Consider the following 22,888-nt stretch of genomic DNA (forward strand, 5'->3'; position numbering starts at 1 on the left):
CAGCCACAAGTATAATTGGCTGCCTCCCCTCCAATCCCGTTGAGGATAACTGGGATGGGCAGAGCCAAGCGCTGGAGGGAGCATGTCCTGAGTTAACGGAACCATCATTCACCAGCCCCAGATGATCGTTAACACACTGGAAACGAAAACCAAGAATTACCATGTCTTGAAGTTGTTTCAAGTAAATCTTTGGATCTGGCGTTTTACATAAATTCACTGATTTTTAAATGTCTTCATTTTGGTAAAAACACTGAGCAGGCTAAGCAAAAACATATCTGAAACTACATATGGCCTGTCAACTTGCAGGCTATCGGCTCTGCTCTGTGCTGAGCGCCCCAGAGAACACAGAGGACTGTGGCATTCTGGGATTGCAAGGGCCTTAAGAGATCGTCATAAAGAAATTTTCGGAAAATTTCAATGGATTGCAAAAGCCCTGGAGTCCTTCCACTAATCTCTCCAGAGTATTTCGTTTAAGAACTATTGATCTGGATCAATGCTTTTCACCCTTTAGTAAAAATCACTTGGAAGATTTGTTAAAACACAGACTGTGGGCCTCACCCTCATAGATTCTTTATTTCCTTCCAGTTTTATTAGAATGTGATTAATAGACACAAATTATACATGTATATGTTAAAATGCGATGTAAAAAAAAAGAGGTACAACCAGAGATACTGATTCAATAGGTTTGGGGTATGGCCCATATGTCCAGTGACCACACTTTGAATAGCACTGTTATAAAACAAACCTCATGCTTTATAAGGGGATGCAATGAAGCCTGGACAGGGAAGTGATGTGTCAAACATAAGAGTCAGGAAAGGAACGAAAATTTGAGGCTCCTGAATTCACATTCAGGGCTCACTCCATACAGTGTCCCCTAAGAAGATAAGGTTTCTAGACTCGTTTCCACCCCTGGTCACCCGGTTATAGTTTACCAACCACAAGACTATCACATAATTTTCATTTGTGATACGAGGCTTTTTTGTAAAGCAGGTATAATTGATTCTCAATACCATCCTTCGTGTTCTAGATTTGTTTCTTTTAGTCGTAAGACATAGTTGTCCTCCCTAAAGGACTTACAATCTCATTGGGGAGATAAATTGTAGTCTAAAAATAGCCTATAATACTAGCAGTATAGTAAAATCCATAATATCTAAATAAGTCTGATCTCTTTGCACTATTTTGGTAGAGAATACTATATTCACACAGTAAATGGAACATGACTCAAGACATGAAAGGTAAGTAAGATCCAGTCAGAGAAAACAGGGAAAACATAGGAAGTAAGAGGAATTAATAATCATGTAGGTGTAAAAATGAACAAATGATTAACATTCTGGTTTGGGCAGATTAAACTCCATTATGAATTTAAAACTTGGGTTTTGGGAAAGCATTGAACTACAATAACTATATCCTTTTATGTAAACAGCCTCAAAATACTTTCATATATATGTGTTAAGACATCTCATTAAAAAAATAAATTTCATGGGGCACCTGGGTGGCTCAGTCAGTTAAGTGTCCGACTTTGGCTCAGGTCAGGATCTCGCAGTTTGTAAGTTTGAGCCCCATGTCCGGCTCTGTGCTGACAACTCAGAGCCTGGAACCTGCTTCAGATTCTGTGTCTCCATCTCTCTCTGCCCCTTCCATGCTCACACACACTCTCTCTCTCAAAATAAATAAATATTAAAAAAATAAATTAAATAAATTTCATTTTATACTGTAGCCTCACAGTGACTTAATTTTGGATGAAGTGGACCACATTTTAATTGGAATATAAAGATATATGTCATGAGAGATCTGTTTAGTTCTTCTAGGAGTACTTTACTGATATCAGGGATAACAGGACAAAAATGCAGTATCTGTTTCTTTTTTGAATTTACAGGCAAATTAACTTTCTTCTAAAATGCAAATACCACATCGATTTTGTGGTGACCATAAGAATGCACAACCCAGTCACCTGTTGCAGGGAGAACAGCAGCTGTCACGCAGCGTCCACTACTCTACTAGCATGGAGGCCATGTTTCCCACAAGGCTGTTTCCAGGCAATGGCCAGGCAGGGAGGCTAACACAGGCCCTTTTCGGGGACACATGGAATACTCCAATTGGTTGTAGACTTTCCATCCATTCAATGAATCTTTCATGGAACTGTCCTGTAATTCAAGATTTTTTCCTACCCAATCCTCTTCTCTCCCTCACAAGAATCAGACCTGCATTGTTGCCTGAAGGCTCACCCAGCCTTCTCTGGGTCCCTCTCCTTTATCTTTTGCAGGCATTCCCCAATAACACTCTGCTATATGGAATCCTTTCTTGGAATCTGCTTTTTGGAGAACTTGAACTAACAGGCAATTTAAGTGTTTCTGAACCTATAATTGACTGTGAACTTCTGTTATTAATACACATAGAAGTCCATGTACTTACCTGTACAGTGAAATAGAGGAAAACCAAGGGAATAACCCCCAGAATGAAGAGTGGTAAAGCTCCTACAATCACCAAAAGTGTTCCAATAACATCCAATGTACAATTCACCCAGGTCCGTAAGTAATAATGGAAACGCATATCAATTATAAACATGTCCTAAAAAAATTGATATCGGGTCACTATACTTTTAGCTTTTCATGGTTTAAAAAGAGAAGAAGAAGAAATATATCATTCAATGTAAAAATTTTAAAAAATGCCTGGATGTGACAATATGATGACTGAATCAGTCTAACTACATGGTCTTCGCCCTCCTCAATCTACCCCCACATGGTTCCCCCTGTAGTCAGGTGTAATAGTTAAGAGGGTGTCCTAGTAACAAAATGCCTGTGATCAAGCAATGTGTATTTTCTGGTGATAAATATACAAATAATTTATAATGACTAAGGTCAAACTTTGCTTGAAAAGATTTTTAAAAAAGTCCAAACCCCAGGAGTTGGGTGGTCCAGAGCCCTGGCCTACCACTAATTACTACCTAAAAAATGTAAAATACTCCTGGGCCATTCTTATCTACCAAGAACATGTTCAGTGGCCTTCTTGGCTAGCTGGGTCCTGTCAACATCACTACAGGCAGGGAAACAAAATAATTTTCATTTACAAAATTAGAAACTGAAAGATAGAAATGGACTACAGGAATGGGAGAACAACATGGGGGCAGGTACCTGGGTGGCTCAGTCAGGTAAGTGCCCCATTTTGGCTCAGGTTCTTGAGTTTGAGCCCTACATAAGCTCTACACAACTGTGTGGAGCCTGCCAAGGATTCTCTCTCTCTTCCTCTCTCTCTTCTGTTTCTGCCTCTCCTCTACTTTCTCTCTCTCTCTCTCTCTCTCTCTCTCTCTCTCTCACAAGATAAATAAACTTTAAAAAGAGAGAGAGAGAGAGAGAACATAGGGAGGTCATGCATCAATTCACATATAACTTATTCAAATTTCTTTCTAAAATATGGTATAAGGTACCACCCAAGAAACCCCAGGGAATAGGAGGACATTTGACCTTAAGGGCTTCACTAATCAGTTCATGACAAAATTGACACAAAGAGTGGAGATAGAATTTTATTAATTCTCAGTCTTGCTTTGGGATTTTCCTGATTATCTCATGGACCAAATAGGGTAAGAGCATCAAATTCATATGTAGTTTCCTGCCTGTCTTTAGAACACACCTTCTCAGGGCATTTGGGTGGCTCAAGCAGTTGAGCATCTGAATCTTGATTTCAGCTCAGGTCATGATCTCATTGTCCAGAGATCAAGCCCTGTCTCAGGCTCTGTGCTGAGCGTGGAGCCTGCTTGGGATTCTCTCTCTCACCTTCTTCTCTCTGCCTTTTTCCCACTTGTGCTCTCTCTCTCAAAATAAATAAATAAACATTAAAAAATAGTAAACATGATGGGGAAAACCCTGTAGGTAAGCAGAGACACTCTGGGAAGCTATACCCCTAACCCCCATTCACCATAAGTGAGCTGGCAGTTTTCTTAAAAGGAGAATGCTTAAAATCCAGATATCTCCATAAAGACTTATATTTTCTTCATCTTGTCAGCTTAAACTAGTGATTCTCAAGCTAAATATATACAAGAACTGGAGTTGTAGACACCAGAGCACGTATAGTTTTGGGATTCTTCCAGCAAGTTTCAAGGGTTATTTTGATTGGGTGCATAAGATGTGATGTTGCTATATATCAATTATAAATATCCTAAGAATTAGAACTAAAATAACAAGGAAATCTATACTAAACATAGTCCTATCTTTCCAGGGTGATTTTTTTTACAAATGCTATTGCAAGATATTAAATATGGATCATCATTTTTAGGTGCACTATTCAGTAAGGTACGGCTTTACTTACTTTGGTAAACCGATTGATGATCTGGCCTATAGGATTCATTTCAAAATACTGGAGTGGGAGGTGTAACACATTATCCAATAACTGGGTATACAAAGTTCGAGAGGCAGCCAGGGATCCTCTGGTGAGTATATAGGCTCCGGAACAGACAAAGAGACCTAAAATTGTTACAAATAACAAATTGATAAGTTGGTATCGAGGGCATATTAACCTTTTTAAGCAATTTTATATTTTAGCATTTTTAAAATGGAAAACTCAAAAAGCAAACTGAACAATGTGTAATTGTGGATCAGACTAAGTATAGATGTATATGATGCATTGATAATGAATACAGACACCCGGATGGGTTACAATCCTATCAAAGAAGAACGCTCCTTATTCATAAGCATAGATTCTAGAGGAGTGTACAAAACATAACAGATAAGCCAGGTTCACAGAATTCTAGCAACCTACTTGCGATGTCCCATAGGACAATATGGTAGTCATTGGTTCTGCTAGCCAAATAATTTTAGTTCTCCTAGCTTCTAGTCCATGGTAGAGATGTCCTTTCTGGCCTCCTTGTAATGTATGGAATCATATCAAGAGTTCTGAAGAACAAGATGAGGAAGAACCAACACATAATGCCAGGTTATAGCATTTAATCGCTGGTATCAGAACTTCTAAAGTTTATTCCTTGTACGGTGCCTGCTAACATTTATAATGGTGGTTGGACTGCTTCTTCAACTTGGGTCCCAAGAACAACTGTAGTCCTTTACCTGAACCACAATGAACACTTTTTTTTTTGGTCTATTAAGCTTCTAAGGTTTGGTTGGTGGAAGGGTTGTTCTTGCAACAACCAAAAAAGCAGACACCAAAATAATAAACATCTAGCTTTACCTATTGACTATTATTAGCTGCATTTGACAAACTATGACAAGAAAGAGACATGGTCATAAAAGAGCTATCCATGTGGGGGAGGAAATAAAAGGACAAAGAGTTCTCAAATAGGTGAACTCACAGGGCTAAAAGAAGACATGCTTTGTTACAGTGATCGGTCAAAGATGGATATGTGACTCAAATTGTTTCGAGGAATATAATTTTATGGATTTCTATGGAAGGAAGTTCTTGAAAGATGACATTTCCATCACCATGTGAAGCTTGAGAATTAAGCCAATGAGGACAACAAGTAGAGTTGATAAAGAATAGTGGACACTTCATCTGAGCACGGGGATGGAGTGTATATAATGACCTATGCCTTAACTTTTCAGTTTGAGTGGTCAATAAATTCCCATGTTACTTTGCTGGTTTGCTCTGAGTCATAGGGGATACACAATTGTTTCACTGCTCTCTAGTACACAAAATTGCTAACAAAAGTGTGATGCCACCATGATTCTTATTCCCTTGTATGTTTAAAATGAAACAAAAGAATGATAGTTAACCCTGATTATCTTAAATTATTTTTGCTAATTCCTTTATATTTTAAATAATATCAGATGCTGCTGTTAAGTGATTTCTTAGCCTTAAATATCTTTTTTCTACCTCACTCCTCCATACTTCCTTCTTTCCCTTTCAAAAACAGGTTGTCACCCATTTTCCTCAAATAAATATTCAATATTTATATTACCATCAAAACATACATTATGCATGAAGTTCACTAAATTTATTATGGTTGTACCACTCTTTTTCATATTCTTAGTTTTCTATGCAACAAGCACTAATTTATTCTCAAACACTTCAATAGTCAGCAGACCTCTTCTGTACATATTCAAACTCATCAGATATTCTATGATTTCCTTCAGATATTCTATTATTTCTTTATTCTATTATTTAGCCCCCTCCTCTTTTGCAGCATCATCTGCTCTTTTGGAACCCGCTTTCTTTCTACTCTAAACTGGAATGGTTGCAAGATCAAAACACTTGCATTCTTCAGTTATGGGAAATGCTAAATATTATTAATTTGATCATTTTCACTTGCATTTACTGAAAGACTTAGGTGAATGTTGAATTATTCCTTTAATTTTTTTATTTATCATTTTCCATTTATATTTTTTTATGTTGTACTCTTGGGATAATGTCTTCTAATATATCTTCTCATACTTGAACAATCTCTTTAAATTCTTTAAATGTTTCAAGTACTTTTTGTCTAAGATTGAACTTATTTCAGCATATTTTTGCACTGGCTTTGTGGATATAGTCTTTTGAATCTCTGAAGATACTAATTTGACATTTTAAGCTTCTATTTCAAATAGGATTGTTTCATTTCCAAACTCCACTGCTTTGTTAGCTCATATTTATATGTTGGTTTGATTAAAATGCAAAACCATCCATCATTATCAGTTTAATTATATGAAATAAACACATAGTTAATTATTAGAGGTACCTGATATGGCCTCCTTCTGCTATTGTACACATTAATTTCCCCCAACATTTTTTTCTTTTTCTCCTCTGAATGAAAGAGATTGCTTCAAATTCCACAAAAGTAGGTAGGTGTGATGCACCGAGTCTGGAATATTGGAATCCAGACATGGAGGCTGGAGCTTCTCTGAAAGCCATTTATGGAGAATTTCTTCTATGTATGTCACATGCACTAGAAACCCTCATTTCCTCATTTCTAGTTTTCATTGTAGCACTACAATGGAGGTGCAGCGCATATTGGTGATGACAGTGGGTGTTGTAAGAGGGGCCAGTGGGAAGAGAACAGTGTGTAGTGAATTACTCTGATTATGTCCATGCAACTCAATTCTATTCTCTACCTGTGACCGTGAGTTTATTGTTTATCCACTGTTCAAATGAACAACTCCCTCTTCTGTTACAGCTTCTCCCATATCTACAGTTTTTTCTACCTTGAATATTTATCAGTATAACTGCTTATATAAAATTTTATCACTCTGAAATCTTCTGAAGTCTTTCCTTTTATATTTATTCACTATCATTTCAGTGATAATTTGTAAGGCAAGTAAAGTAGATGATCCACTCATTCATGTTAAACTAGAAGCAGCAGTGTACTCTAAATATTGGCTTGGGGATGTCTGGATGTCTCAGTTGGTTGAGCATCCAACTCTTGATTTTAGCTCAGGGCATGATCCCAGGGTCATGAGATCGAGCTCCAGTTAGGCTTCATGCTGGGCATGGAAACTGCTTGGGATTGCCTCTCTCTCTCTCTCTCTCTCTCTCTCTCTCTCTCTGCCCCTTACCTCGCTTGCATATGAGTTTTTCCTCTCTCAAAAAATATAAATAAATAAAAATTTAAATTAAAAAATATTGCACTTTGAAAATAAGGGGCCTATATCTTCACATTGGGTTGGAGAAAGGAAGTTTCTAACAATGAGGCATAAAACACAATAGATATGAGATGTTCAGAGTGTCCTAGAGATTCTAAGGCAAATAGCAGGGACCTAGGGAAAAAATGTTCAGAACTATTTCTTTTTTAGAAAATAATGTAAGGGGCGCCTGGGTGGCTCAGTCAGTTCAGCATCCGGCTTCGGCTCAGGTCATGATCTCGCAGTTGGTGAGTTCAAGTCCCGCATCGGGCTCTGTGCTAACAGCTAGCTCAGAACCTGGAGCCTGCCTTGGATTCTGTAGCTCCCTCTCTCTCTGACCCTCCCCTGATCACGCTGTCTCTCTCTGTCTCTCAAAAATAAATAAAAACATTAAAAAAAATAAAAAAAATTAAAAAAAGAAAATAATGTAAGATTTTTATTTTTGTTATAAAATATAGATTTAACATTGTGCTTTGAATTCTAGTTTATTTTGAATGTTAACAATACAACTCATAAGAGGCCTGCTGTATTAACATATGACAATGCTGTTTATGCTTTAACACCCCAACCCCCACTGGTTTTTTTCATTTTGTGAGCTATGACGACGTTAGTTAATACAGTCTGCTCTCAGACAAGACTCTGTAAGATGCAGCTGACGTCTACTGAAAAAAATCAGAAATTATGCATTTTCATTTCTTAGGCTCACCCTACTTATAGATAACTTATAACTGCATCTAATAATAAATCTTCAGAAAATTTTAGTTTTTAATGCAAAAAATAAAAAATAGAGAAGATTCATATTTTAATGACTGAAGACCACTCTACACAAAATGCCAAACAGGAAAAAATCTTTTGACTAAGCTGTGCATAATCTATTGCCTTCATTACAAAATATTTCCTATGTCTATTGATAGTTAATTAAAAATAAGACAGTCTCTTCAACAAATGGTTTGGGAAAACTAGACAGCAACATGCAAAAGAATGAAATTGAATCACTTCCTTACATCATACACAAAAATAAATTCAAAATGAATGAAAGACCTAAATGTGAGACAGGAAACCATCAAAACCCTAGAGAACACAGGTAGTAACCCCTTTGACATAAGCTATAGCAACTTCTTACTATATATGTCTCCTGAGGCAAGGGAAACAAAAGCAAAAATAAAATATTGGGACTATATCAAAATAAAAAACTTCTACACAATGAAGGAAACAATCAACAAAATGAAAAGACAACCTATGGAATTGGAGAAGATATTTGAAAATGACATATCTGATAAAGGGTTAGTATCCAAAATTTATAAAGAATTTATAAAATTCAACACCCCAAAAATGAATAGTCCAGATAAAAAATGGATAGACCACATGAACAGATATTTTTCCAAAGAAGAAAGACAGATGGCCACAGACACATGAAAAGATGTTCATCACTCACCAGTAGGGGAATACAAATCAAACTACAGTGAGATGTCACCTTCCGCCTGTCAGAATGGCTAAAGTCAGCACTACAACAAACAACAGGTGTTGGTGAGGATGTGGAAAGAATTCCCCCTTTGCACTGCTGGGAATTCAAACTGGTGGAGCCACTCTGGAAAGCAGTATGGAGGTTCCTCAAAAAGTTAAGAAAAAAACTACCCTACGATCTAGCAACCGCACTACAAGGTATTTATGCAAAGAATAAAAAAAATACTAATTCAAAGAGATATAAGCACGCCAATGTTTATAGCAGCATTATCTGCAATAGACAAATTATGGAAAGAGCCAAATGTTAATCTACTGATGACTGGATAAAAACGTTGTGGTGTGTACACACATACATATACACACACGATGGAAGGTTAGTCAGCCATAAAAATAGATGAAATCTTGCCATCTGCAATGATGTGGATGAAGCAAAGAATGTTATGCTAAGGGAAATAAGTCAGAGAAAGACAAATGCCATAGAATTTCACTCATACGTGGACTTTGAGAAACAAAATAGATGAATATGGGGGAAACCAAAAGAGAGCAAACCAGGAGAAGTCTCCTACCTGTAGAGAACAAACTGAGGGTTACTGGAGGGGAGGGTGGGGGGACGTGTTAAATGGGTGATGGGCATCACTTATTGTGATGAGCACTGGGTGTTGTACGTAAATGGTCAATCACTAAATTCTACACCTGAAACTAATATTAGACTCTATGTTAAGTAACTGGAATTTAAATTAAAACTTAAACGATTCTCATTTTACAGAAGTAAAATTGTGAATACTAAACCTGCATACCTTGTCCAGTATAGGAAATGATATTTGCTCACTTAAAATATTCTTCAAGGTATACTGAATTTTCCCAAAAGTTGTAACATGAGCTCCTGGATTGGTATGAGTTTAACTCTCATATGTACATGTGTTAGACACAGATATAGAGATATTTGTATATATGGATCTTCTTTTGTTGCTTAGAATTCTAGACCACTATTACCATTCTTTCCTCAATGAACTGCAAGCCAATAAACTTGCCTCTTAACGGATTCAAAAGCAAACACACTGTATCTATAGTTATATCCTTATATCTCATCTTAGTCATTCACATAGCATCTCTTTCCCCAGTGAATTTTGTTAGCAGGATGAGAAAATAAACATAAATCTGTCTCATAATATTTGCTTACTTTTTGATGGAGAAACTTATAAGCAATACTCTGGCCGCACAATAAAGATGGGAAAGGATGAAAGAGAAGAAAAGCCCTAAGTTTCATATTTTTTATTTTACCTTTATTTTCTTTTACCGAATGCATGTACCTCTCTTTGTGTTTTCCCTTATGAATAACCTTAGATAGCATGACTTGCATGTATTATTTTCTAATTTGAATTTACTATCCTTCTCCTTCAAGGTGCCTTACTTTCTTCTTATAAACACACACAAAATGTCTGTATTTATAAAAATCTTCTCTTTATGTCTACTGTACTTTTGAACATCCTCCTGTTTTCTCTTTCAAATCACCTAACTTCTTTGAAGGACAATACATATCTACTCCTTAATCCTCAATTATTCAACTACCTACAATCTGTATTCTTTTCCCACCTCTTTCTTGATTATGCATCTTTGACTACAATCACGGGTCTTTTCTCAATTTTCTTTCTCCTTAACATTTCTACAGCATTTCAGAACCATTGAGAAGTTTTTTGAAAGACTTTATCTTTTAGCTTTTGTTACATCATTCTTTTCACATGGAAGGGAGCATATTATAGTATAGAATTTTCCAAATATAATCTGTGGAAAACAAGTTGCTCAAGGTGTTAATGGATACCACACACATACACACAAAATTTTTCCCCATGGTCAAATGGATTTGAGAAACATTGGTTGAGGTAGAATTAAATGGGTCAGTTTACTGAAGAATATCTCAAAATTTTTAGCAAAAGGAAAAAAAAGACTTCAGAGGCACAGAAAAATATACTTCTCAGTTTAGAAGACCTATTAGAGTACAGAATCCTACATTTGTGGGGCATCTCTACTGCTTCAATGTAAAACTCTTTAGGAAATGTTAATTTAGTGGTTAAGAACACAGTTGGAGGAACCAGGTAAACATGAATTCAAATCCTGGCTCTGAAACTTTCTATCTGTAGGACTTTGTGCACAGTATTCACTCTGTCTATTGTTAAATGATAGCTAACACTTACTGCATTCTTGGCATACACTCAACATTTTTCTATAAGCTTTACATATATTGTCTAATCACTGGAACAATATTTAGGTAGAGATTATCTACATTCTATAAATGATAAAACTAAAAATTTAAGCAACATGCCCAAGTTTAAGGAGTCCCTTCATTATGTTAAATGAATTAATAAATTAGTTTAAACACGTACAAGGAATAGCCATGTAGTCAAGACTTTTGAGTCCTGAATGACTTAGCATATCAGTCTCAGTTTCCTCAGCTGCAAATTAGGGATACTAACACCTTTCTAAGCAATTTTTGTCAAGATTAAATGAGACAAACATTATTTAGTGTGGGCCATGTAGTGAACACACATAAGTTTTGGTTTACTTTCTCAAATACACTGAATTAAAAACATATGCATTTAAATTATTTCAAAATATGTGAAAATTATGGCACAGATTTCATTTGAAATAAAATGATGCCATATGCTTACAATAGGTCAGAAAGAGAAAACAGAAGCAGCTAGACTTTTTTTTTTACCTTGCATTAATCCCAATAATCCATAGATGTTAAGTTTATTGCTTCTTATTTGCTTCCATTCTGTGAACTCATTCATGTGTTTTGCTTCTTTTGCCCAGGCACTCAGCCAGAGATTCTGTCCAATGCCTACCAAGTTCTGCCCCAAGTATGTGGCCACACTCAGCCACACCCAGAGCCAGCCAAAGGCTTGGAGGTACTTCAGAATGATTGAGAACTTCACCTAAAAGCAAAGTGATATAAAATTAGGTTACTGAAAAGTCAAACAAGGTAGATTTAAATCCTACTTGACATTTCCTAAGGTTTGTGATCTTAGGTTACGAACCCCTGTAACTCTGAGATTACTCATCTGTAACTTGGAATGGTAACAGCAGTCACCTTATAAATTACATGTAAAGTGCTGGCACAGTCCAGAGCTCAAAAAATAAATATTCAAATAAATATCATTAGTAAACGAGAATATATATCGCTAAGTAGCATGTAACCTAATTAAACAACACTATAATATCCAACAGTTCTATTTAATGTATTTTCTTCAAATTATCATATAGCAGACCTCCTCAAATTCAATAAAAGATATATATTTATTAATAATACAATGTAATCTTATATATATTAATATATATTAATAACAAATAATAATAGTTTTTCTGGTACTTACCCCACCAATAGGGATTTTTTCTTTTTTCATTGAGAACTGTTTTCCTTGATGCAATGAGGGCCTGATAAAGCAAGACAATGTACATTTGGTAGGTTTTAGATTGACCAGCCATTTTTTTTTTAAGTTATACATTCTCAACTGTTTTGCTGCATATTCCTCTGCTTGGATGATAGCATTGTTCCTTTAATTTCTTCAAATGGAGATAGTTTATTCTCTGATATCCCATATATTTTAAAGCCAGGACATAAGTTTGATTTTTCCTTTGATAATTATCCTTCAAACATGAGCTAAATCCCTAGATTATTTAAACTAATGCCACCTGGGTGTACCATAATTCATGTCTTCTCATGTACTTGCCTCCTGGCCTGTCAATCAAAATTGACATCAGGCTCACCTCCCTACTTTATTCTGCCACCAACCTGGGTGATGTCATAGTTTACAGAGACAGCTCATTAAAGTCAATCTCTTATCAACTTCATAGCCATCATACGCTTAGGGTCCTTCATCTGCGTTCTACTTTGGCCATCAACTGTCAGGTCCTTAAGCCATGAATCTTAGAACCTAAAACTAACACACATTGGAAAACTCTAAACATTTCAATCTCTGCCCATTATCTCTTCTATTCTAAATTGTACATTAAGTTACGCTCACTACATTTGGTTTTTATTCCATCTAGACTTCCAGTTCTTGAATCCAGCTTTCTACCATACTTGCTGTCTAGGATGACCAATGATTCTGGTTTCCCCAGATATTCTTGGTTTTAGCACTAACTGTCCCACATTCCAGAAAACTCTCAGTCCAGGCAAACCTATTATCTCACTCTATTCCCTTTGATATCCAGCCTGTACTCCATGATTACCATATCATCCAAATGATGGCAATATTCTGAACTCTCAGGCTCTGCTTTCTTTCTATTTAACCTTCACGTTAGAATTCACATGCCAGTCTCCATCACATTTGCTTCAAAAGATCATACAGCTGTATAAATTGGTTCCACCGTGAATTAACATCTTTCCTCCACCTGGGCTCTTAATAGTGCCTAGAAATTCTTGTATAACTCTCAGAAGGGGCCCCACATCTTAACGTACTTGATGGAGAAAATAAGGGCAGACAGGAAAGTCAGTCACCAAATCTTTACATTTATCTGCATCTCTATACAGCCTTTTCTAATTCTCTCCTACAGCAAGCAAAGGAAATTCTCTCTTCTTATCTAAGAATAGCCACACGATCTGAATCCCATTCTGTCCCATTTACTCAAAACACTTTTATTTTTTTTAATGATTGTTTATTTTGAGAGAGAGAAAGAGAATGTGAGCAGGGAAAGGGCAGAGAGGGAGAGAGAGAGAATCCCAAGCAGAAGCTACACTCAGCATGGAGCCTGACACAGGGCTCATTTCAGGAACAGTGAGATCACAACCTGAGCTGAAAGCAACAGTTGGATGCCTCACCAAATGAGCCAGCCAGGTGCTCTAAAACACATTTATTTATAGTGTTTCCACACTTTCCTATCAATGAGCCACTTGATCATACTTGTTAAAAATACAGATTATAAGATTCCCCTCTACAAACTTGCTTTTCAAATAAATGATCCAAGTGATTTTCATCTTAAGGCAAATCTAAGAAATACAGAATTGTTCAAAATCTTTTCTAATCTTAACTTTCTTCCTCCCTTTTCCTGATTCCTTCCCATCAGGCTATAGAGAATAACATATTCTTAATTTTTAAATTTTTAAATGTTTACCTATTTTTTGAGAGAGAGAGAGAAAGAGAGAGATCATGCAAGGCAGGGAGGGGCTGAGAAAAAAGAAGACACAGAATCCAAAGTAGGGTCCAGGCTCTGAGCTGTCAGCACAACCCCGAGGACCTGAGATGAAGTCAGATACTTAAATGGCTGAGCCACCCAGGCACCTCACATTCTTCTTAGCTTCAAACCAATACCATCACCCCAAAAATGATTCTACTCTCAATGCCCCAGCCCTTTTCACTTACTTTCCTACTTCTTGACTTTCTTTTATAGCCAAACATTTTCACTTTTCCTCCTTGAACTATCTGGTACCTGGCTGAAAGTGTTTCCATTAACAACATCTTAAAGAAATAAGTAAAACACTTATTGTTGTGACCATGGAACACTTTAAAAATTATTTCACTTAAACTCTCCATGGCATTTATCATCATTGACCGCTCCTTATTTAAGGAACATTTCCCTTTACTTACCTACCACCATGCATTTGTATTTTCTCACACCTCTCTGCCCCCCCCCCCCATTGTTTCTCTTCGGGCTCTTTTCTCTGTCTTCCCTCTAACATTCATTTTTCCTCAGGTTCAGTTCTAGTCATTAGGATCGACCCTTGAACCACACAGGCTTGAAGTGAGCAGATCCACTTATACGCAGACTTTTCTTCAGTAAACATATGTATGGTACTGTAAATGTATTTTCTTTTCTTTTTGATTGCTCAATAATACTTTCTTTTCTCTAGCTTATTTTATTGTAAGAATACAGTACATAATTTATGCAACATACAAAATATATGTTAATTGACTCTTTGCTATCAGTAAGGCTTCCTGGCAACAGTAGGTTATTAGCAGTTAAGCTTTTGGGGAGTCAAAGGTGACACTCAGATTTTCAACGTCAAGGAGAGTCAGGGCCCCTACTCCCTCGCGTTGTTCAAGGGCCAGCTGGAGTGCCTTTGTACGCTCCACACTCTACTGAGCAACCTCATTCACTCCCACAGTTTCAATAACTTTCTTCCTTGTGGGTGACTCTCAGATTGATGGTTCTAGTCCATACCTCTCCCCTGAGCGCCAGATCTTTACAGTAAAATGCTTATTTGACATCCACTTCATCTCCTTGCTTGTTTATCTCTACACCACCCTAAATTGAACCAGTTATTTTCCTCCCTCCTTTAAAGCTTTCCCTGGCTTTGTAAAGGGCTACAAATACTTCCTTTGTCTCAATCTTGGCACATTTCTAACCTATCACCAAGTACATGTCAACTCCTCTAGAACTGTATTATCGGAGAAACAGTTGGAAAATGCCTAATAGCATGAAGAAAAATAATGGCAAAGGAGGAGGGAAAACAGAGGAAAGAGAAGCAGGAGAAGGAATATTCATAATCCTATGCTCCAGAGACATTCAGTGCTGACATGCTTCTGAATATTGCCTTTTCCCCACATGTGTGTAGTATCCTAATATAAATGTTCTAAAACTGATTTTAACAAATTTACACATGGTCTTTGTAGCTCAGTATATAATGAACCTGAATATTTTACAAAAGCATTATATTTTAACATATGATATGTTTTACCATTTCGCTCTAGTAGGATTTACTTAACAAAATCAGTAGTTGTAGTGGCTGCAGTTTTTTCCTGCTTTCTTGCTGCACTGATCATGGTTTTTACACATCTCTCACTGTCCCTTGTAGGGACATACGCTAAGTTCTAAGTCGTTTGATATGTCTAATATCAAACTGGCTTCTAGAAGTACTGAACTGAACTATGTTCCCCTATTTCTCCACGTTTCCCATTTTATTTACCAGAATAAGACAGGCTTTATTTGATCAGTTCAGTGGTTCTTCCCTTTCTGTCTCTGGTTCTAGAGTCAAGAAACCTTCCGTGAGAGGTTGCAATAGATGGCCTCTGTAGAAATAGCTTTACCATCAGGAAAAGATACACTATTTAACAGACACTTTCATTGGAACAACTCCTGGTATATGATTTGGGTTAATTACTGTCATCATCCTTCAAGCCCTTGGCATGGCTTCTGTTTGGATAAGCAAATTCAGCATTGGTGTCAAGCCAAAAAATTAATTCTTAATGTAGCTGGATATAAAATGCTATGAAACCCAACTGTTAAAAGGGAATTAAAGCATCCTAATTAGACACAACTAACAAAAACCAAGAATTTATTGGATACTATACAAGAAGGTATTGCTTTTCCAAACTACAATATTATTTATTCCTTTTTCCACAAAATACTGCATTTAGTTCTGGGTGCTTTGTTGTGAATAACAGGTTCTATCTGAATTTTAAAAGAGCAAATTATTTTGCTGGTAGAGAAGTTTTAAAAATGAGTCTTGTGCTGTCCTTCAGAAACCCTCAGGAAAGTTGGCATAATACCCGTCTGCATATTTTTGTATAAAAGATATAAAATTAACATACTGAAACCATTATCCCTGAACTGAGCATGCGGTTGCAAAGTCTGAAATATGTATGTGAGGATTAAAGTGATTAAAAGAGTCTGACATGAAAGACAGAAGGGGGCAGTCTAGATACTGAGATAACACCTGTAATTTATTTTATTCAAGAAAGATATTAATGAATATTTAAAGATATAAAATAATTAATATATACCATGTAACTTTAAACCAAAAAGTGAAAAGAAATACAATGTGGAAACAGTTTAAATTATTTTAGTCCCTATTAGAAATCTGAACTAACATCATAAAGTGATTCTAAGACTTAAATTTCAATGGGAAGGATTCTCAGACATTATTTAGTCTAACTGTCTTCCTTTTCACCTCCCTCCTGATGGGCAGGTAGCCATTCTCCCCATGAATTCTTCCATGAAGAAGACTCACTGTATTCACTCTCAGTACATTCCATTTTAGAGAGCTGTAAACTGTTATAAGTGTTGTAAAGTTCCTGTCTGGTGTATCTTCTTAGTCTATCTTAATGCTGAACTAATGGGAATTTGGGTAATTCTTAAAAATGGAAAATTAGGTTAAAAAGTCCGGAAAATTTTCTCCATGTAATAATATCTTACCAAACAGTAAAGCAGAGTAAAAAAATGAAAGTGAGAATGGGAAGTAGAACAGAAAATAATATACTAGGAAACACATAGGTAGTAGCCAAACATGCATATTTTGGAAAAATTAAAATAGGCCTCTGGCCTCTCAAACACAAAATAGAAAATGATCTAATTACTATGATGACAAACAGGAAAAGATTAGCATAGGGGAATTTATGGACCTTCAATTACATTTTTATCACAGTCGTTAAAAAGTAAGCTTGATGCTGGGGTGTGCTGACAAGAACATGACATACTGGGGTTGAGAGGGTCTTCTCGATTACTGGAGAAGGAAGTTTCAGAAGGCTGGCTTCAGTCAGTCTCCACAACTTGAGAAAGTTTAGGAACCAATTCAGTAGGTATATTTTATAGGGGTTGGGATTCTTATTTTAAGTAGAAATTTCCCAGAGGTGACACACAAAAACTTTGAGGGGTTCAATTTAGATATTATGACAGACAATGATTTTATAATAAGAGAAACTGATTTATTATATAGAGAAGGGTATGATTAAGTTTATATTACATAAACAGACCTTACTGATTTTTAACTTTTAACCTTTAAACAAGTTTCAAGTTGACTGCCAGTGAAATTACACACAGGGGAAACTCTCCTAATGATCAGAGGCGTGTAGATCCTGTAGCACACAAATTTCAAAATCTGGTTCAGCCTCCTGGATTTGCTTTTCTTGGGTATGCTTAAAAACTGACACTCATTTAAATGAAAGCTATTGTTATAATGCTCAAAAGATAAAATAGAATAAATGATGGATTAAAATTACTGAGAGTCCCTTCAGAGTTCAGTTTCTTATTCATCCATCCAACAAAATATTTATTGAACATCAGTTTATATGCTACTCAGGGTTTCCTTGAAACTTATTGTTTAGATGGCAATAAAGCAATGAACAAATAGACACAAATTTCTGCTGTCCTAGAGCTTAAAACCTGCAAGAATATAGTATATAATCTAAAGACAAAATAGAAGTAAGTTTCCCAGTGTACTGAAAATTAATAAGAATTATGGGGAAAAAATTAAGCCAGGAAGGGGGAGGAAGTATTATGTTTTAAAAAGGTGACTAAACCTGAAGTCTTCATTGAAAGGTAACATTGGAGCAAGGCCTACAGAAGGTGGGTGAGCAAGCCATAATATCTGGGAGAATGATTTTGTTCATCTATTGAATCAGCTGAATCTATCATGGAGGCAAAACTCAAACCTGTAACGTCCACATCATCCACACATCCTTAGGAATATCCACTTTTTTCAAAATAAATAAATAAATTCCATTTATTTTATGGCCCATTTATTTTTCATTCAAAGTCAAATCTACAAAATTCTGAGCTATTGGATCCCAAAGTGCTTGCTTCCCTATAATCCATTCCAATTCTCCATTTTAGCAATTTTGATGAGTGACCGACCACTCCTTATAATTCCTGCACCAACTTTTTAATCTTTTTATTCCTATTATTTCTTTTTCTTCTTTCAGGCTCCTATTTGCAATTGCTGTGGGGAAACACTGGAGCAAATAACAGATTAGGGCAATTTGCTTCAATTACTGGTCATTTTAGAAACTTATAAAAAAAGAAGTATAATATAACAAAATCCAGTCATGGTCAGTGTTGTATTATTTTTCTTTCTCACTTTCTCCCATCCTTCTCTCACTTCCCCCTTCCCAACTTCCCTTCACACCTCCTTCTGCACGTTTCTCCCTTCCTCTATTCCTTCCTTCTTTCCTGCCTTTTGTCTTGGTAAACAGATTCTTCAACTCCTACACCAAGTCTGTACGTCCAGGTTATATATCCTGGACTGGTAATCATCCCAGTCCATTGTAGAGTTTTGTCTAAAGCTTATTTTCACATTCACATCAGCAGTGCATATGAATGTCATAGGTTGGAGATATTTTTTAGTGTGCACACACATACACACACAAACACACACATATATGAAATTCTAGAAGTTACTGAGAGTCTAATGAGCATGCGTTCCCTAAACTAAGTCACATCCATCTCACATAAAAACTCAGACACATCCGTCTAACCTATAGTTCAAAATTTGGAAACCACTAAGCACATTTTGTAGCCATTATAATGTGTAAATCCTTTATTAAGGATGCATTTTAAATCCTAAAAAAAATTGTAATTATCCCATTGTCCATCATCCCAGTGAGCCTGGTATCATCCTAATACTCACCTATCATTTTGCTCCAAGATTTGGTCTTTCAGTATAGTTCTGGAGTTGATTACACTGACTCGCTTTAAAGCATGAGCTAGAGAGGAAGATGGTGAGTGCTTTTATACACATAGAAGCAAACAATGCCTAAAATAGCGAGAAATTTAGTGAAAGATTATACCAGTTGAAGAAATTTTTGTGTTCTGGATACACAGATTTATAAGGAGCTCTTTCATTTTCCCAGTTTTTTCCCCTTTGCCTGAAATATCTTGTAATATCTTCATAACAACTGAGATTTCATAATAAAGCCCACAGAAATTCTTTCTTTGGACATTAGAGAAGAGTGCTAATTATTTTGGATCTTCCACAGAAGGGCTAGGTATTTGCCCAAGAGGAACATGACTCTAGTCTTTAAAAGAAAAATATAATTTAATGAAGCCTTATAGATAATTGTGATTAATGTAAAGATTACTAATGAAACACAATGGTAAGTTCCCAAAATCTCTGTTGTTCTTACTAATCTCACTAATACAAATAATAACTTCCTATGTGGCAGGCACTATTCTAAATCATATCTGTTTATTTTTTAATTCTCAAGAGTATCCCTCTGAGGAAGATACTATAATTATCCCTTTATCTTAGGGATAAAAAGACTGAGGCACAGAGAAGTTAAGCAAGTCACACAAACCAAATCTCACATCTAGAACTACAAGACCAAGAGGTTCAAGTTACCATTCATGAATTTAATGGGAAACATCTCAGAACGTGGGTGAATGTTGTCTTTTTTGACAGTATGATACTTAAACTTCTTGAATTTCAGACTTCTCATTTTTAAAAGAAAGGAACTAGACTTGGGAATTCCTACAATCTTTTATTCTATGTTTTCTTATTTCTAGAAATAAACATCTAATAGCCCTTAATAGAAGAATCTGACTTACATCAACTATCTCTAAGAGACATGGGATTCCATGTAAATTTATCGTTAGTCCTCATATCTTTCTTCATTGACCTTTTTTCTTATCTCTGATTCTCTAATATAATATTTCCAAAAGGTGAGATTTATAGACTTTTCAGAGCTGAATGGATTCTTAAAGTTCTGATGTATCCAAGCCCAAATTATACTGTAAAAACTACTTTTTTAAAATTTGTTATCAACCCCAATAGTGAAGGTGAGGATAACAAGAAAAGGAGGAAAAAGTGGCTGAGTTGTAAGCAGTTTGGAAGGCAAAGGAGTGATAAAGATGTGCATTGATCAATTTCACATCAGCCACCAGGAAAAATAGATCTAGTTCAAGTCCCAGTTTTCAAAAATGAGAAGAACCAGAGGAGTTAAATCATCTCTAGAAAGACTTACATAGTTATTCAGAGTCAGAACTAGTGCCTGGAGCACCTAAAATCAGCCCAGGGTTTTTTCCACCAGGTTGTGCTGACATTTGCTCCCACTGTGGTATCATATAAGTTAACATGGATTTTAAAGTGGAAAGACTGTGTACCTTTTAAAAGAATTCTTGAACAGACTAAGTTAAATGATAGATCACAGGATATTTTCAAACTAGGGATCATACCTCTCAAATTCCGCTTCCCGTCCAAACAATTCTTTTCCTCTAAACCCCAATAAGAATGCTCTTAGGTGTAGTTTGGGTTTTCCCTACTACCTATGCAAAGAACAAAAAAAGAAATGCCCCATAGGGACAGAACTGCACCTCACATTGGTGGGAACCAGGGCAAGAGTATAAATGAAGGTCCCACATACCATATTCCTAATTATTTAATAGCTACAGATTGAACTAACAGACTCACAAGTAAGTTCTATTGCTTATCTTGAGTAAAACACCTCTCCAACCAAGGCAAGGACAATGTGAGAGTGTTTGGAACCTTAAGAGTGCCTCTGGAAACATAACAGTCCTGGGTGTCTCAGTCAAGGCTCCTGTCCCCTTCTCTCCTACCCTAGACTCATCCTGTACCATGTCTGTGAACACTTCAGCCCAAATGTCTGGACTCTACTCACCCTAACCATTCCAGGAAAGAAAAACATTCCTCAAGCCAAAGAGTGGCAAATGCCAGTAGATCAGCCTGCCTTTGGGACAGCAGAACTGAGGAGCAAGTAAGTTTATGTCATTTCAGCAGAGAATACTGGAACCCCAAATATCTAGAATGGTAAAAAAAAAAATAGAATATTGAGGTCATCTGGCTAGCTCTGTCAGTTGTGCGTCCAACTCTTGGTTTTGGCTCAGGTCATGACCTCATGGTTTGTGGGGTCAAGTCCCACACTGGACTCCATGTTGATGGTGCAGTGCCTGATTAAGATTCTCTTTCTCCCTCTGTCTCTCTGCTCCTCCCCTACTCACTCTCTCTGTCTCTCAAAAACAAATAAAATTTTAAAATAAAAACAATAAAAAAGGTAAAAGATTGGAAGGGGGCCCTTCATGGGCACACTAATCTCCTGAGGTCTTGGCCAGAGAACCAGCTAGGAGAGTCTGAAACAGGGACTCTCTATACTGGTCACATTGGCCTAGGTCTAAGGGCGGCACTTCAAGAACTTGACACTTAATGTAACCAGGTTTGAAATATTGTTTAGTGGGATGTTTTATATCATCAAAATCTACTTTTGCCTTGCTCTGCACGGCCCCTAAGGGAATTGCACTATACATAGCTGATCCTCTACAAATATCTATCTAACATCTGGTCTCATCATAGATCAAGTAACTTGAAGACGGCTTTTAAAAAGCCTTCATTTTACATTTTTAATTCAGCATCCAAAAAATCAAACTCGCGGGAATATTCATTTAAAAAGGTACTATATTTTTCATACAAAAAATACTCACATTTTCCTGAATTTTAACAGAAAAGACACAACATTGAAGTCATTAGGGAAAAAAGTTCAATTTACATTTTTCTAACTCTGGCATATTTCTGATGGTGAGGTCAGTCCTACTTCAAGAATAATACTGTTTTCCACTTGTTACCATAGAGGACTCATATACATAAGAAGGTATATAGAAATGCAGAGAGAGCATGATTTTTGTTCCCAAAATTGGGGTTTTAAACAAGAGCAAATTTCAAAACTTTCAAAAGATACACAGTTCATATTTTATGGTGAATTAAATATGGAACATTGAAGTTATGCATTGCCTGCTTTTAGAGCTGTATTTTCCAAAGTAATATAACTTATATTTCATGTGGCCTTTAAAGTAAACGGCCACATGAAAAATACACTGGTTTATAGCATTCCAAATCATCCCGTTCACTCATGAGGAGACATACTTCCGGCAGATTCGCCTGCTTAACAGTCACTGAGTACCTGTAATCTGCCTAGCATGAGGATACCTAAGTGCTGGGAAAAGAAAAAAAAAATGACAGACCACATTCTTATTCTAGTCCTAGGATACGTTCACAGACATATCTTCCTATACATATACTAAACATAAATTATCACTTAGCCTGATTGAGTAGGCAAGAGATCATTTCCAAAATCGCTAGCCATTAAGAGAATAGGAGGTGCTTCTTTCATTAAGAATGACCACAGCCATCAGATATTTCTGAATGTATCTACAAATAGAATATT

The 22,888-nt window shown here is 36.3% G+C and overlaps 1 protein-coding gene across 3 annotated transcripts in view; it reads right to left on the bottom strand.

Annotated features, from left to right (window-relative positions):
• Nucleotides 1–22,888, bottom strand: part of LOC115291618 (multidrug resistance-associated protein 1-like) — a 91,342-nt gene that overhangs the window by 14,252 nt on the left and 54,202 nt on the right. For all 3 annotated transcript variants that reach the window (XM_029939137.1, XM_029939136.1, XM_029939135.1), the window contains 5 exons: nucleotides 19,345–19,420; nucleotides 12,374–12,434; nucleotides 11,716–11,935; nucleotides 4,303–4,457; nucleotides 2,413–2,568 (listed from right to left, as the gene is read on the bottom strand). In XM_029939137.1, the coding sequence (XP_029794997.1) occupies nucleotides 2,413–2,568; nucleotides 4,303–4,457; nucleotides 11,716–11,935; nucleotides 12,374–12,434; nucleotides 19,345–19,420 (668 nt within the window). The remainder of the gene's footprint in view (nucleotides 1–2,412; nucleotides 2,569–4,302; nucleotides 4,458–11,715; nucleotides 11,936–12,373; nucleotides 12,435–19,344; nucleotides 19,421–22,888) is intronic.

Source organism: Suricata suricatta, chromosome 5, assembly GCF_006229205.1.
Source record: "Suricata suricatta isolate VVHF042 chromosome 5, meerkat_22Aug2017_6uvM2_HiC, whole genome shotgun sequence".
In the NCBI taxonomy this organism is placed as follows: Eukaryota; Metazoa; Chordata; class Mammalia; order Carnivora; family Herpestidae; genus Suricata; species Suricata suricatta.